This window comes from Ceratotherium simum, chromosome 2 (genome assembly GCF_057802395.1).
Source record: "Ceratotherium simum simum isolate JZ-2026a chromosome 2, ASM5780239v1, whole genome shotgun sequence".
In the NCBI taxonomy this organism is placed as follows: Eukaryota; Metazoa; Chordata; class Mammalia; order Perissodactyla; family Rhinocerotidae; genus Ceratotherium; species Ceratotherium simum.
In genome coordinates, this window is record NC_141901.1 from 6,299,225 (window position 1) to 6,314,408 (window position 15,184).

At 41.9% G+C, this 15,184-nt stretch overlaps 1 protein-coding gene across 2 annotated transcripts in view; it reads right to left on the reverse strand.

The window, feature by feature from the left end:
• SELP (selectin P) overlaps window positions 1–14,334 on the reverse strand; it is a 40,700-nt gene extending 26,366 nt beyond the window's left edge. For both annotated transcript variants that reach the window (XM_087437805.1, XM_087437802.1), the window contains exons 1-3: window positions 14,104–14,334; window positions 4,271–4,361; window positions 2,236–2,622 (exon numbers count right to left, since the gene is read on the reverse strand). In XM_087437805.1, the coding sequence (XP_087293931.1) occupies window positions 2,236–2,622; window positions 4,271–4,361; window positions 14,104–14,106 (481 nt within the window). In that variant the 5' untranslated portion in view covers window positions 14,107–14,334. The remainder of the gene's footprint in view (window positions 1–2,235; window positions 2,623–4,270; window positions 4,362–14,103) is intronic.
• Between the last annotated feature and the right edge of the window lie 850 nt (window positions 14,335–15,184).

Here is a 15,184-nt window from a genome sequence, read left to right on the forward strand (position 1 = left end):
TTCCCTCTCAACTCTGAGATGCTATAATTCTGTAAGCCATGCAAAAGGTTCTACAGGAGGAAGTTCCGTGGCAGCCAGTGAGTTTGGTGAAGCTGCCCTGAGGCAATGGGAAGGGTTCCAAGTAAAGAGAAGATGCAGGAGGCAGCGGTAGCTGGTAGATAGAGGTTTGGTCTTCATCTTCCATCCTATTCACCTTGCCTCCTAACCTTGACTGCACTGGTACCTTACAGTAGCAGCATCTGCCTGCTCTATGCTCTCGTGGCATACAAATTTTGTTCTGATGGTAGCTTCCTCAGGATCTCAGAACTCTAGAAATGAAAAAACAGCTAATGTTCTGTATTCAACTCCATTTCAGGGTTTCAGGCAGGTTCCTAACTTGTCTATTCCTTTGGATCTCCAGAAAAGAACATAATGATGATTCAATGAATAAATCTTTTGATAGCCTGTTCTGAGGTCTAACAAATCCCGACATGTAGAGAATTATTCCAACTTAATTTCTTGTTGCAGTATACATGTCTATTTCTCATCTCTCTCCCACAGAGGATTAATGATTCCCTACACCCTTTACATCTTGGATGGCAAAATGCCAATCAATGAGAGTGGCTGCCTAGAGTATTGCGTTAGTGGAGATGGAAGCCAACTGTGTTCAGGTGAAATTGTACGAATTAGTGACATCTGCCATTGTTGCAGGTTAGAGAAGTGGCATCATTCATGCCAGTAATTTTCAATCTCTTTTCTGTCTTTTCATTTTTGACAAGCTTTATTGGGGAGGACTGTTTTTCAGACATAGATTTTGAAGGTTAGGAGTGCAGGGGGAGCAGTGACATATTGGAACATCTAGTGACAGCCAAGATAATCTGATAGGGACAGTTCTAGGGTGGCATTGCCCAGGAAGGGTAGGGAGCTGACCAGGAGAGCAGTAGGATGAGCTAATATGCTGGTAATGTCCATCCTGGTCTACGAAGAACAGGTTGTTATTTTATTTGTTTATTTAATAATAAATTATTTATAAAATGAGGTCTGACTACACGACAATGTGTTTATGGATATGTTTTCCCTCAGCTAGGAGGCTTGGGTGAGGAGAGAGAGAAAGTAGAGGGAATACTCTATTCTGTTCTGTATTGTTGAGGGCTTCCGAGCAGACGTGTTTATAATCTAAAGGATTTAGAACATATACAGCAGAGTGTGACATCTGTAAGATTATTTCTTAAAGAAGAAGCTTCAGGGTACTCAGGACTCCCTTCCAAGGGCAGTCAATACTCTCCCTAGCCACAGTGCTCCTGTGCTACGCAGGGCAGGAGGGGCTCCTCTAGAGGGAAGCCACATCAGAAAGATCGAGTCAGCTCTGGCACTAGGTGCAGAACCACAGGAAGACTGAGCTTCCATGCACGTCTGCTTTCTCTGGAACTGGGAGAGTTGAGAATCAAACATACTCACAGGATCTCACCTTCAGTTACCTCTTCCCTTTCCTCACCCTCCAACCCCCACCAAAGTCCAACATACCTGAAAATTTGTTGTTGTTGAAGGAAATCTGTAAAGCATTTGTGATGCTTGGTCATGTTCTCAAGCTGTCTCGTGAGAATGTAGAGCAAACAGTGTGGTAGCGTATGTGGCTAAAAGCACCAGCTCTGGAGTCAACAAGTGGTTGAAACTGGCTCCATCATTAAGCAGCTTAGAACCTTGGGCAGATCCCTAATAGCTCTGAGCCTTTCCCTCATCAGCAAAATGAGAGTAACAGAGGGAGCTGACTGATGAGGTTCTCATGAGGACTAAATGCAACTAACACTAAATGGGCTAACGACACATGAACTAATAACAATGCCTGGAACATATTGCTGTTCAACAGGTATTAGTTACAGCTGTGTCTCCTTGGGGCAGGGCTAAGTTTCCACTCAACTTACACTCTGTCTTCTACTAGGACATAGTGGCACAAAAGAGCTCTGGACAATAATTTTAGGAGACTAAAACTTCCCGAGCCTCGATTTTATCAGTTATAAAATGAGAAGGGTGGGCTGGATGATATTAAAATTTCCTTCTAGTTTCAAAAGGCCAGTTTTCTCTAATCCTGATTTTATATTCTTCAAGGTGCTCAATAACGCTGATTGATTAACAGTTCACTCTTTGTTTTCATGTCGCTAACTTTGTGACTCCATGTTATCGACTCAGTGATTATATTAACGAACCAGGGAAGGCATCTTTTTAAACTGACACACCTCAGAGTAGAGAAGACCCTACCTGTGTAGCATAGTGCCCGCTTTTTCTTCCAGCAGGGCTCATCATTCCACTTGCCGGCGGCCGACGGACTCTTGATGTACATCTCCACACAGTCCTGGTTGTTCCTCTTGTTGTTGGGCTCGTTGTCAGCCCAGTTCTCGGCCTCCTCGGTAAGAGGCTTTTTGGTTCCCACCCAGGTCCATTTATTATCGATCTTTCGGATCCCAATCCAGTAGTAAGAGCTGTAGGGAGGTATGACGTCGTTGAGGTAAGCGATTTCATTTTTATTCTGGATGGCCACTAGATCCGTGTAGTGCTTCTGGCAGAATGCCCGGGAAGAGTTCCATGTGTATGCTTTGTTGCTGTAATTATAGATCCACGCTGCCGCTTCTCTCTGGTTCATTAGTTCTAAGTAAAGGAGAGTGAGTGCCAGGTTAGTATTCCTAACCAGAGGGAGGCTGTGAGCCTAAGTATACTTCTGTGAAGTCAGATGAGTTTCTGACTAGAAGACGAATACCCAAAACATGACTAATCTAGCTGTTTTAAGGAAAGAGTGGTTTCCATCTTTCACTTAAAAGTACACATGAAGTCAGAATAGGAAAATATCCTCCTCTGAGATCTTTGGTATTAAAAATCCTTGGTATTAATCATAAGATCCCAGAGTTGGAAGGGACATTAGAGGTCATCTAATCTCATTTTATCAATGCAGGAGGCATAGTAGATAATTTTCCCAAGCCCAAATTAAATGACACATAAAATGTCTTGATGGCTGCCTCGTATCTACAGGTTTTACCTTTTCACATAGAAAATGACATGCTTTATGACCCAGAGCCTACCTCCTGGCCCAGCCTCATTACCTGCCAGAATTTACTTTCTTAGCAAAACAGAACTCCCTCTTGCCTGTCTTTGCACATGCTCTTTCCGGCTGTCCTGGCTGCCTTCCCATCTTATGCCTGGTGAACTTCTTCCCCCTGTTTCCTATGAGTTCCCCAGGTAGGTTGGGTGTTCCTTCCCCCAGGCTCTCACTGCACCTCGTCTCTGCTTCCACCTCCCTTACGGCCATGGATTGTAATGTCTGTTTATACGACTTGATCCACACCTGCTGGACTGTGAATCCTGATGCTGGTGTCTTGTTAGCTCTGGATCCTTAACACCAGTCTTAGAGCTTGGCACTTAACAGGTCTTCAATAAATACTTGTTGAGTGAAACACAGCAGTTTGTGGCAGAGGCAGGTTAGCAATCAGATCTCCTGATTTGCAATCTTACACTCATTCCACTGCTCTTAGCTGTTTCTCCTCAATAAATTACTCCCTTCATCTTGGCTTCCTCACTTCTTTACAAGTGTTTGTGATGAAAAATGTGCCCTTTAAAAGTATAAAGGGCACCACGATGCAAGGTATTGTTATCCGAGGCAGTGGGAGCCCCCCGGGCCAGAAGAGGCCAGGTCCCATGTGAAGAGGTCTGCATTGCAAGCAATCAGGCCTGGAAATGGCTCCTTTCCTGTTTATAAAGTCTTCTTCCTATTCAGCCCTGCTGCCCGTGTGAGGGTAGGTTATGTTTGTCCCTCCCTCGCTGATGCCTCTATTGCAGTGTTTGCCTTAAGACTTTATTCTGATATCATGAGGGCTGCATTATGACTTTCATGGACTCCAGGTAATTTTGCCTTGGTAAGCCCCTTCCTCCATAATAATATATTAAAACCTATATTTTACAACTGCAGCAGTATGAAGATGAATATATTAATATTATATACTAAAACATTTTCTTTGACCTAGAAGAAAATGATTTTTAAAGAAATTAAAATATTTTTATGAGTCCCTAAAAGTAATGTGGGCCTGTGCCTAATGGATTAACCAGTCCTGGATATATCTAAGTTCCTCCTGAAGACTTTCCTACCAATCTGATGGTATTGAGTGCATTTTTCTTCCAGGAATCTGTGCTTGGACAGTGTTCTCATGCCTCACAACGACTGGCTACCATCCTTAACTTCTCCCACTTGGCTCTGGACCCCACCCTAATTACTCAGGGCCAGGCGAAGGGGTAGCATAAAGGTTACCAGAGATCAGGACACTGAAGAAAAGGAGTTGGGCAGTTCTGAAGACCACTCTCTGAAATCTCCACTTCCAGATGGCTTTTAGGTAGCTGGCCTGAAACAAGAAAAGAAAACTTCCTTTTAGCATCCATGTGCAATCAACATGGCCAAAAAAATTCTAGTTAATAGTTATTATATTGAATTATAATCATAATCCTGCCTGTTTCCATTAGGGGAGTGGCACAAGCCCTCTGCTCCCATCTTGTGTCTCACTTGCTCTGCTTCTGAGTCCTACCCTAGTTGGACACTGTACCAAGGCTGAGGACAGAATTCATTTCTTCATTCAACAAATATTTCAACAAATATTTATTAACTACTTTGTGCCACTAATATTTTTCTTTTATGATACATTTTGTAATATGCATGTAAGAAAAATACTGTCATTGTTATTATGTGATAATCTCCCTTTAAGAACTAATATGCCATACCGAGAATAATAGGAAGTCACATGAAAACTCCCTGATGCATGCAGATAGTGTCTGACCTAAACTTTGTTGCACTGAGCATCAACTAACTATTTGTGCTGTGCTATGCCCTCTAATCTGTATTGTTGATCTATGTTTTGTCTTTTTGCTTGACCATTTCGGCATATATCTACAATACTATTTAATGTTTAAGATACATGTGTGTGTACATATATATTTAATATTTATTTATATATATAATAAGCTTATTCCCCTTGGATCTATAGCAAATATAATTTCTCATGATCTCCCTTCTGCTGGGATTTTATCAAATCTATTAACATTTTTAAAATGTTTTCAGACAAATAAGTTCTGGAAATGCTCGTCTTATCCAACTCCCTCATGTTGCACGTAAAAATACTGAAGGTGGGAGAGTCTAAAATAATATATTTAAAATGACAGCAGCAGAGCCTGACTTTGAAGCAAGAGCTTTTTCCACTCTCCATTTTTGCCTTCATAAACCTCCAAGCTTCCAAATCCACACTACATTTGTTGTCATAGATGACACAATGTGTGACATGACAGAGTCTAGCTGCTGCATCCGTACCCTTCCAAATCCGCCCAGCATAACCACCGACATAACAACTGCATGTTTGCTTTGCAATTGAAGCTTTATCGCTCTTTCAGCCAGAACGCTACCTAAAACCCCTCCTATATAGAAATTCTGAATTGCCACAGACCAAGTCCCAGTGATGGATGATGTAAGGTGTGTGTGTGGGGGGGGTAATGGTGGTGGTGGGGTGGTGTCTGTGTGTGTGTGTGTGTGTGTGTGTGTGTGTACATGCACATGCACTGTTGAATACAGCCTGATTAGGAGTCTCTGAATATTGGCCTTGATAAGTAGGCATATTTTGTGTTCTTATGAGCTAGGACGCTAATCAACCGGCCTCTGCAGGATGTATGATCAAACGCTGAGGGTATCACGATGTTATGATTTATGGTGCTGCTTATTTGCACAGGAAGTATGGTGATAATCCCTTAGTGGGGATGTAATCACACTGAGTTCTCTCTGGATCATATTGTCTCACCAGCTATTATTAGTACCACATTTCTATTCAATATCCCAAAAGCACCACGCCAGGTGCTACAGCAGGAATCTTTAAACCAGGATGAGGCTGACTTCTCAAGGGGTACACAAGCAAGGAGAATAAGTAAATCTATGTTCAGATTCCCAGCTTCCACATGTACACTTTCCTAAAGCCAATCTGCCTAAGAACATGTCTTTCTCCCACTTTACAAAAGAAACCACACCTTTTATTAATCCGACTCTTAATTATTATGGGGCCTTGCCCCAGTATGTAAAAAACACTGATGTGCCAAACAGAGAGAATCCAAAATATTGGTGTAGATATTGAGAACTTGTCACACTATCATTTGATAGTGTGACCAATCCTATTCAAGTCCAGTGGTTTTTATTTCTCTCCTTTCATCAACTTTGAGGGAAGACCCAATTAGATTGTCAGATTAGATTTAGATGATTGGTCTAAACCATTGATTAGATTTTGATGATAAATCACTATGTAATTTTGGGAATATAACTTGGAAGGAGTTCAAAGGATTGAGAGACATTGCTATAACAAAACTTCCATTTTCATTTACTTGTTCATGTGAATAAAGTTTCTCAATGTTTAAATCCTTAAAAATAAAACATAGGACTAGGATTGATACTGAACTTGTCTGAGTGTATCAATAAATAATATTCATTCATGGTTATGTGAACAAATAGAGAAAAAGCCCTCTTCTCATTTAGAGATGCATCTTCAATAGCATTTTAAATATAAAAGTTTAAGTTACTTATCAAAATTTGTAGTATGCTTATGCTATTTTATTTAATTGTGTACTAAAAGTTCCTGTCATGCTAACTCGATCAAAAAGAAAAATTTTTTAACAAGTAGAGACTGATGGTTTCAGAAAATTGAATCATTTAAATTCTGATTTATTATATTTTTATTTTTGTGAAGAAATATGATATAGTGATCAAGAAAAGACTTTAAGCTTAAAAATGTATTCTAAGTTAAAATTCTATAGAGGAAGTAGAATAGAAATAGGTATTAAAGAAGAGAAAATGAATAATATAAATTTTTCTATTATTAGGAGCTTGTTTGTGGTTTTCTTCAGATCACTACAGTACTTAATTCCATTGGATAAACTTTAAGAAATGATGTAACATTTATTTATTATAAAATGCCAATCTTTACAATGTGCTGGAAATCCCATCTTTTATTACCTTTAAAACTTAGGATGAAAAATTTTAGCTCACCACTTAGAAAGGTACAAGAGGTTACACAGTTTTCCAGAATTTTTTTGGAGGTACAAGAGCAAAAATATTGCTGCTGAAGAGCATAGTGATGTAGCCTTCACAAATGGAACCTCCATATTTGCCTTTGAACCTGTGCTGGGTTTCTTCTCAGCTAAATTGGAGGAGGAGTGCAGTGTTTTTAAACTAGTGGTGCCCTTCCTGTGCCCTTAGGAAGTGGTTCTCTCCCTGTACAGAGTATTTCTAGGGGTTTCTCTGGCTTTGGGGCCAGCTCAGGAAGCGTGTGGGGAGGGTGACCAGGCCAGGCTCCTGATTCCCTATCCCCATGCCCAACTCCATGCACTATCCCAACAGAGCCGTTTCATATTTTAACTTGTTTGTTTAAACTTTTAAATTTGGTTTGGTGTAAACAAAACTGAGAGAGAGAGGGAGCTGGTTTTAAACATTTAAGGTTTTAGAGGACTGGTACGTGCTTCTGATGGAGGCATAACATCTAAGACAGGAAAATGCAAGTCATTGTGTATCAATCTAATCTGACAACCTAATTGGGCCTTCCCTCAAAGTTGATGAAAGGAGAGAAATAAAAACCACTGGACTTGAATAGGATTGGTCACACTATCAAATGATAGTGTGACAAGTTCTCAATACCTACACCAATATTTTGGATTCTCTCTGTTTGGCACATCACTGTTTTTTACATACAGGGGCAAGGCCCCATAATAATTAAGAGTCTTCTCCATTTTTTTAAATCACCAAATACCAAGAATCACCTCTCATAGACTATTTAAGAGCTGGAGGAGACCGTGAAGATTAATTCAAATCAATGTAACATTTCTCCAGCATTCTGCAGCAGGTCTTTTGGACCATGAATGCTCAAGATAGGGCCACCACCACTCCCCATCCCTGAGACTCCATGAGTTTGGATGACTTGCCCAAGCTTGCTCACCTGAATGTATGTTAGGTTAAAACAGTGATTCTTATTCTCACAGGGTATATGAACTCCTTTGAAAGTCTGATAAAAGCCATAGTCAGAATTCTTCAAAAAATGCACACTTGCAATTTTTTAGACAATTTCAGAAGGTTCACGGACCCACTAAGTCGATCCATGTTTAATGGACCCCAAGTTCAAATCTCTGTGTTAACTCTAAGGCAGTACCCTGACTCTGGCGACTGACAAGAGTTTTGTGTGTGGGTATGAAGGATGGCTGATGCTTAAAAATCTTCCTTCGAGTAATAAATTTCCTCTGAAACTTCTTTGGGGTGGGCAGGCCTTCTGACTTCTGCTCCTGCTCTACATTGTGGTCTTCAGGAACGGTGCTGGATCTGGGATACTGAAGAGTTAAGGACTCGGTCTTTGTGTTACTAAGCAAGTGAAGTGTTGAAACAGGAGGAAATGCCTCTCTAGGAGACGTGGCCATGTGCTCTGCTAATCTTGAATGTTCTCTGGCAGCCTGATTCTAACTGAAGTTGCTGGGAAGGAGCCTGAGACTGGGTCACTAGAATAACATCCTGTGCCTGAGTAAGACATCATTAAGGCTGCTTCGCACTGTGGTTACCTTTAATTTCACTTTTCCAAAGAACTAAAAGTGATTGTGGGATGACGAGGGGGCAGAGAGAAAGTGGAAGGAGCAAGTATTTTTCCCTCAACATCACTTTGCATAGAAAGAGGTACTAGATGCCGGTAGGAGGACTACAGCTGCCAGTACTCCAAGTGGCTTACAAAGTTGACAGGAATGGTACCACGAAAAGGAGATTCTGTCCTTCTGCTTACTTTGTAGACCACAGCTGTGCACCTTTAGAAGCAGAATTGAACAATGTCCTTCCCTAGACCCTTGGTCTTCCGCTTAGAGAGTGCCCAATTTCTCTCCTTCCTCTGTGGTACAGCTTTCTTTACTTCCTTGCCTCCCCTTTACTCGCCAGCCCCTTGCCCCACCAGCCTACAAAACTGCTCTTGTCACCTTTATCACCGAAATCCTAACTGCCAAACCCAGTGAAGACTTTCCACCCTTACCTTCCTTGACATTTCTGCAGTAACAAATACTACTGACTACTTCCTTTTCCTTAAAATGTTTCTCTTCGTTCTTCTCTTGATTCTTCACTGACATATTGAGCAATTTTTCTGAGTCTTCCTCTGAATTTACCTAAACCTCTGCCTTCACTTGCAGAGACAGAGATTCCCTTGGGTTCTTGCTTTCATGACCCTCTTGTCTTATCACTCTGCTGCTTTCCTGGGGTCTCCTCATGGTCATCATCCAATGCTCCCCAGTCAGCCTCTCCATCCCTGACTTCCCTCCTGAGCATGAGGTCTGCAATCCAAATGCAAAGCAAACATATGAGCATACAGCTGGAGGGAGCTGCTGGCAGAGGCCTCTCAAGGGCGAGGGCTTTGACTCATCAGGTCTGAATAGCAGTCATAGTATAGAGTGGAGGCTTAATGCTTAATAAATACTTTGTGGATGAATAAATAAATTATTGAACAACGACAGGGAAATGATTAAAAGTAAGATAGAAGTGTGTGGAATAGGAGAATGTTGGGAAAATATGTGATAATTATAACTAAGCACATATGGTGGCAGCAGCAATTGTATCAAATTTAAAAGTGTGTTATAATTAGGTAGAAGAGCATAAGAGGGCTGTGCACAAAACATGTTGTTGGCACTTTGCCTCATTCTATTTGAGTGTGAGAGAAACAAGGGGCATGACGGCTCACTCTCATACATGCCATGGGAGAGAAGAAATGAGCAGGACTCGCTGTCTTCACTCCATGCAGGTGGAATACAGGGATAAGTGGAGGAGAAGTGGGGGAATCAAGGACTGTTACCATAGGTGGTGGGTCTCAGGAAAGCCTGGAGGGGCATCGAATAGCAGCAGCTCTTAGAAGTGGGAGGTGAAAGCAAATTTCAATCTAAACCTCCTGAGTGGGTGTGACTCTCTGAAAGGCTCTAGCACTGAATGGGGCTCATATAAGGGATGTATGTTCTTACTAACAGACAATATCACTGACCCAAGCCCCATAAGCCACCTGCCTATGGAGACCCTGAAGTCCTCCATCAAGTGGGACCAGGGAGGAAAGACCAAGGATCTCTCCCTTGTCCAAACCCTTCACATCAATCTGTCATCAGATCCTGTTCACTTTACCTTCTGACAAGATAGACATCTGGTTGTTCTCCAAATTTCCACTTTACTGCTACAGCACCAGTTCAGATATCATCATTGCTTTCCTGGACCAGGGCAATCATCTTCTAATTGGTCTCTTTTCCTCAAGATTACCCATCTCCAGTTCTTTCTCTATAATACAGTCTGAATGATATTCCAAACACAAAAATCTGATTGTATTGCTTCACTACTTAAAGTCCATCAGATGTTCCTACTCCCCGAGCAAGACATATAATCTCTTCAAGATGCTACATGCAAGACCCTTCAAGATGTGGCCTCTTCCTATTTGTCTAGTCTCGTCTCTTGCCTTTACCCCTCAATTAACCCCACACAAATACAATTCTACATTTATAACAAACATCTTGTAGTTCCCTGAATGCACTGCATGTTCCCCATGTTCTTCTTATGCCCAGGGCACCCTTTCCTTCTTGTTTGCCTAGTTCTATAAGTCCAAAAATCTCCTCCTCAGAGGAGCCTTCCCTATCACCAATCCCCTCCTCCCCATACCATGTTAGGTGCTCCTTTGTTATTGCCTGTGTTCTTTCCCATTATTATTTCAATAACTATTGATTTATTAAGTGCCTACAATGTGTCAGGCACTGTTCCAGGCACTCACATTAAAATGATAAAAACAGATATAGTTTCGATCTTCACGGAATGTACATTCTATTGAGGGAGACAGACAATGAAACCAACACCAGTAAATACACAACACTACGGAACAAGTAAATGTGAAAAATAGAAGATAATGATGAGTGCTAGGTAGAGAATTAAAATAGGGTGATGTGATAGAGTGACTGGGTGGTTATGTAAGACAGGGAGGTCAGGGCAGACCTCTCAAGGAGGTAACATTTAAGCTATGAGCAGAATGACCGGAAGAAACCAGGCAGCAAGAAGCAGGAGGAAGAGTGTTAAAGACAGAAGAAAAAGCTGATGCGAAGGCTTTAGGGTGGAAGTGAAGTGTGGAGAGTCCAAAGAACATGAAGATATCAGCGTGGGCTGAATGGAGTGAGCAGGGGGAAGGAGAGTATGGATGAAGATCTGGTGACAGATCCCTCCTGGCTTTGGGAGCCAAAACAAGGGGAGGAGGTATTCTAAGTGCAACGAGAAGGGCAGGGGAAATTTTAAGAGAGGTAGTGATGTAATCTGATTGATGTTGAAAATTGGGAGGTCCTAGAGTTTAATTGAAAAGATAGGTTGAGGCCAGATCTTGTGGGTCTGAAATGACAGTCAGCAGAAGGGATCCAATTTCCAGGGTTCTGAACAGAGAAGCATGCTGAACAGGTGCATCTAACAATGGTGTGTTTGATGAATTAGAAGCAAAGATACTGAGCTGTGAAAAGAGGAGGCTACTGTAATAGTCCCAGTGGGAGTTATAGAGAGCCTGGCTTGGGCTGAGGTCAATGGGAATGCAAAGGGGGGAGGTAGATGTGAGGGTCGCTGAGGAAGCAGAAATACACAACTTGTTAGTGGCAAAGTATAGATTTTACAAGTCATTATGACTGACAATTTCCCTTAAGTTTCTGGGTGGTGGTGGTGGTATAGCTACAGATATTGGTGCAGCCCCTGCTTAAAGGTAAAAAATGAAACATAGTGAAAAAAGAGATCTCTAATCAAACAGCAAATTAGAAATAAAGGCAAGAAGGAGCCCAGGACAGCAACTCTAAGAATCAAAGCATATATGTAAAGTAGACTACTGATTGCCAATATTTAGAGTGAAATATTAGCACTAAAAATAAAGTAGCATACCTAAATTTTTTAAGTCTTTTCGACCATGGCAGAGCTATATTCCTACAAATATAAAGGATTAGTTTTGTATTTAACTTTATAAAATTTCTGTTTTGCTTTTTGATCAGAGATGTTAGAAACCTAGAAGACAACGCAATGAATGTCATTTGTGAAACCAGCGTGTGCCTACTCTCTAGGCTTAGGTCCAGGGTCTTTTCTCAGTGCTATCTATTGTGTCGTAAGTCATTTTGATTTTTGAGGATTTTGATTAACAATAAGCTTCCACTTACAGAATTCTGAAGTTGCGCATTCTAAGAGCTGTCGTTTCCCGTTCCAGAGCGGGAAGAGTGGGAATCATCTAGATGCATTTTGAAAAACAGGTAATGGAAGGAAGAGTAAGAACTAGAAGCCACAGACCTAAGATGGCTAAAAGGCAGAAACGGAAGAGAACCCAGACCTGCTCCTTCGCCCCCTTGCCAAATATTGGCATAATTTAACTGTAAATTCCCAATCAAGAGCTCCCCCTCTGAGAGCTACCTGATTGAAAACACCCCACCAGATAAACTTGAACCTCTTTCCTCAGGTCCTAGAGGTCAATTGAAGCCACTCTCTGAACTTGAAGCCAAATTATACACAGAGTTTGAGGTTCCTGAACCCCCAAAGTTAAATGTGTTCAAGGGAAAAAGAGGGGGTCTTGTCTTTGGAATATTTAAAATAATTTCAGGGCTGGAGTCCCTAGCACTTCAAGGGAGTTCCAGTCTAATTTCAGGATGCCAATTGAGGAGCTTCTGAGCACAAAGCATAGGAGGCAATAGGGCAGTTCTTAACCTGGGACCCACGTGAGGTCTGGGAACCCCCTGCGGTTGTCCACAAAGCTTGGTGCTTATGTGGATGTTAGTGTTTTCATATGGGAACAGGAGTTGAACCTTTCACCAGAATCTCAAAGGACTCTATGATCCAATATGTTAACACACCTCTGAAATAAAGGAGGATCCCAAAGAGAGGAGAAGGAAGAGGGGAATAACTGCTCATTCATTTAAGTTAACCAATTCAGAAGTATGATATGCAAAAGAGAAGACAAAAGTCAGCTACATTCTTACGTCATTGGGGTTCAGACTTACGACAGACTCAAACCCCTTCCTCTTCTCTTCATCGCCCTCTCATCCCTATTCTCCCCGACACAGAACATCCTCATTACAGGTGTTTGAAAAGTGTACCACAGTAAACCCAAGAGGTGGGATAAATCAAATGTAAGTGCTACTTTCTTCTGGAATCCCATAGAAAGGGGCTCAAAAACAGAGACAGTCTGATTCCTCTCTAGCTACAGGCTGCAGGATTTTGGACACCGGAACTGTATGAGATACTCCTGGTAAGCTGGGGGTAAAACTGTGTTTGTCTTATCTAGGATAATGTTAATGAGTTCAAGAATGCCTTTTTCCTTGGATCTTCCCTGGATCCCAAACTCCAGTAAACCCCAAGAGTTTTCTCTTTCTCATAACAAGAATAGCTTGCATTTATTAATCAGTTACTATGTGCCAGCCTCAGATTGAAGTACCTTTCAGTGTAATCTTATTTAATCCTCACAATGACACTACAAAGTAAAATACTATTATTATCTCCATTTTACAGATGAGGAAACTGAGTCACTAATAGGATTGAGACTTAGGGCAGAAATGGGAACCATGTGGCTGCTGCACAGCAGTCTCAGCAAACTCGTAGGGCTCAGAGAAAGAAACAGGAGCGTGGGGGATGAGAAACCATTCAACTGTCGCCTTGACCCGGGGCACTTGCTCAGCCTTGCATTCAACTCAGAGAGCAGAGCAGTCCTGAAGAAGAGGGTCGAGGGTTTACCAAAATCTGCTCCAAAAGCCCTGATAGGAAAAACAGCAACTGTGGAGCCAGAGGACAGGAGTCCGGGTTCAGACAACAGCGAATGCAGCCTTAGGTAAAGCACCCAGCCTCTGTGAGGCACGGCGGCTTCTTCTGTAAAATGGAAATAACGACCTCCACTCACAGGGATGTGGGGAGGGTCAAAGTGGACAGCAGGTTTTGAAATGTATACTCCAAAGGGCTGTTCAACACAAAGCTCCATAACTGTTGCTATTTCTCACTTTCTGAACCTTTACCTGCCTGATTCACCCACAAATCACTTCAGCTCATCCATTTCCCATAGGAAAGAGAAGTGAACTTACCATCTCCTCTGCGACTCCGCTGGCTTTCTGCTGTCTGCCCAACCCAGACTTCTTATAGTTTCGCTGCCTCCCGTCAGTGTCAGGCTGTTTAGAAAAGCAACTTCCTATTCACTTTCCAGAAATTCACCATAGCCCTTCCCACGCGGTTAGAACGTTGATAATACAGGAGCAATGCTGGCAGCATAGAAACAGCAGTCACCGAGGGGGCAGGAGTCGCCCTCTTCCATGGAGGATGGTCTGGAGCAGGGACAAGTGTGAGTCACTCCTGGACGTTGAGGCTGAGCTGTGCAGGAACAGCCCCCACACCTCCAGGGGTCAGGTTTCCTTTGATTATGATGTGAACCCCAATGTAAGGTCATGTATTTGGAAAACACACTTTGTCTTAATCATAATGTCCTAGTGTAAATTTTCCAGTTATTGGGAAATCTCAGTGAATATTTACTATTCCAGCAGGCTTCTGAAGGAAAGGAGCAAAAATAGTAACAAAAAGTAATTAGGTAGGAAAGGAAAAAGCCACTGAGGGTTTTCTGGCAATTGGGGGTGATTGTTGGAAACAATTTTGAAGTGAAATATAAAACAGACATGAGTCTTTATTAGAAAGGAACTTCTGTTCCTTCTATCATAAAGATGGGACGGTTAGTGTGTGGGAGTAAAAGGCTGTGTGGCACTGACTTGGGCTTAGATTAAACTGCCTGAGACCCATCTTGGCTCCACGCATGGCTCTCCACTAGGCAAATTACTTGAACTCTCTATGCCTCTGTTTTTTCAACTGAAACAGAATGATAATAACACAACTTACCTTACAGGGTTGTTGTGCGATCAAAGGAGTTAATACATGGAGAGTGCTTGAAACAATATCTGGCGCACAGTTGGCACTCGACAAATGTAAGCTACTATTATTACTTTTCAGATTTCAAACAGCAAAATCAAGTATCAAGTGTTTAGTGTGAAGTCAGAAAACCACAACTCCAGTTTATCCTCTTGGAATTCTCGTTGTGTGGTGGTGGGTGTTATTTTTCATTCACTCCATGATTGTTACAGCTTGTAAGTAGGCATCTCGTGGATAGATTAAAAACAGAAT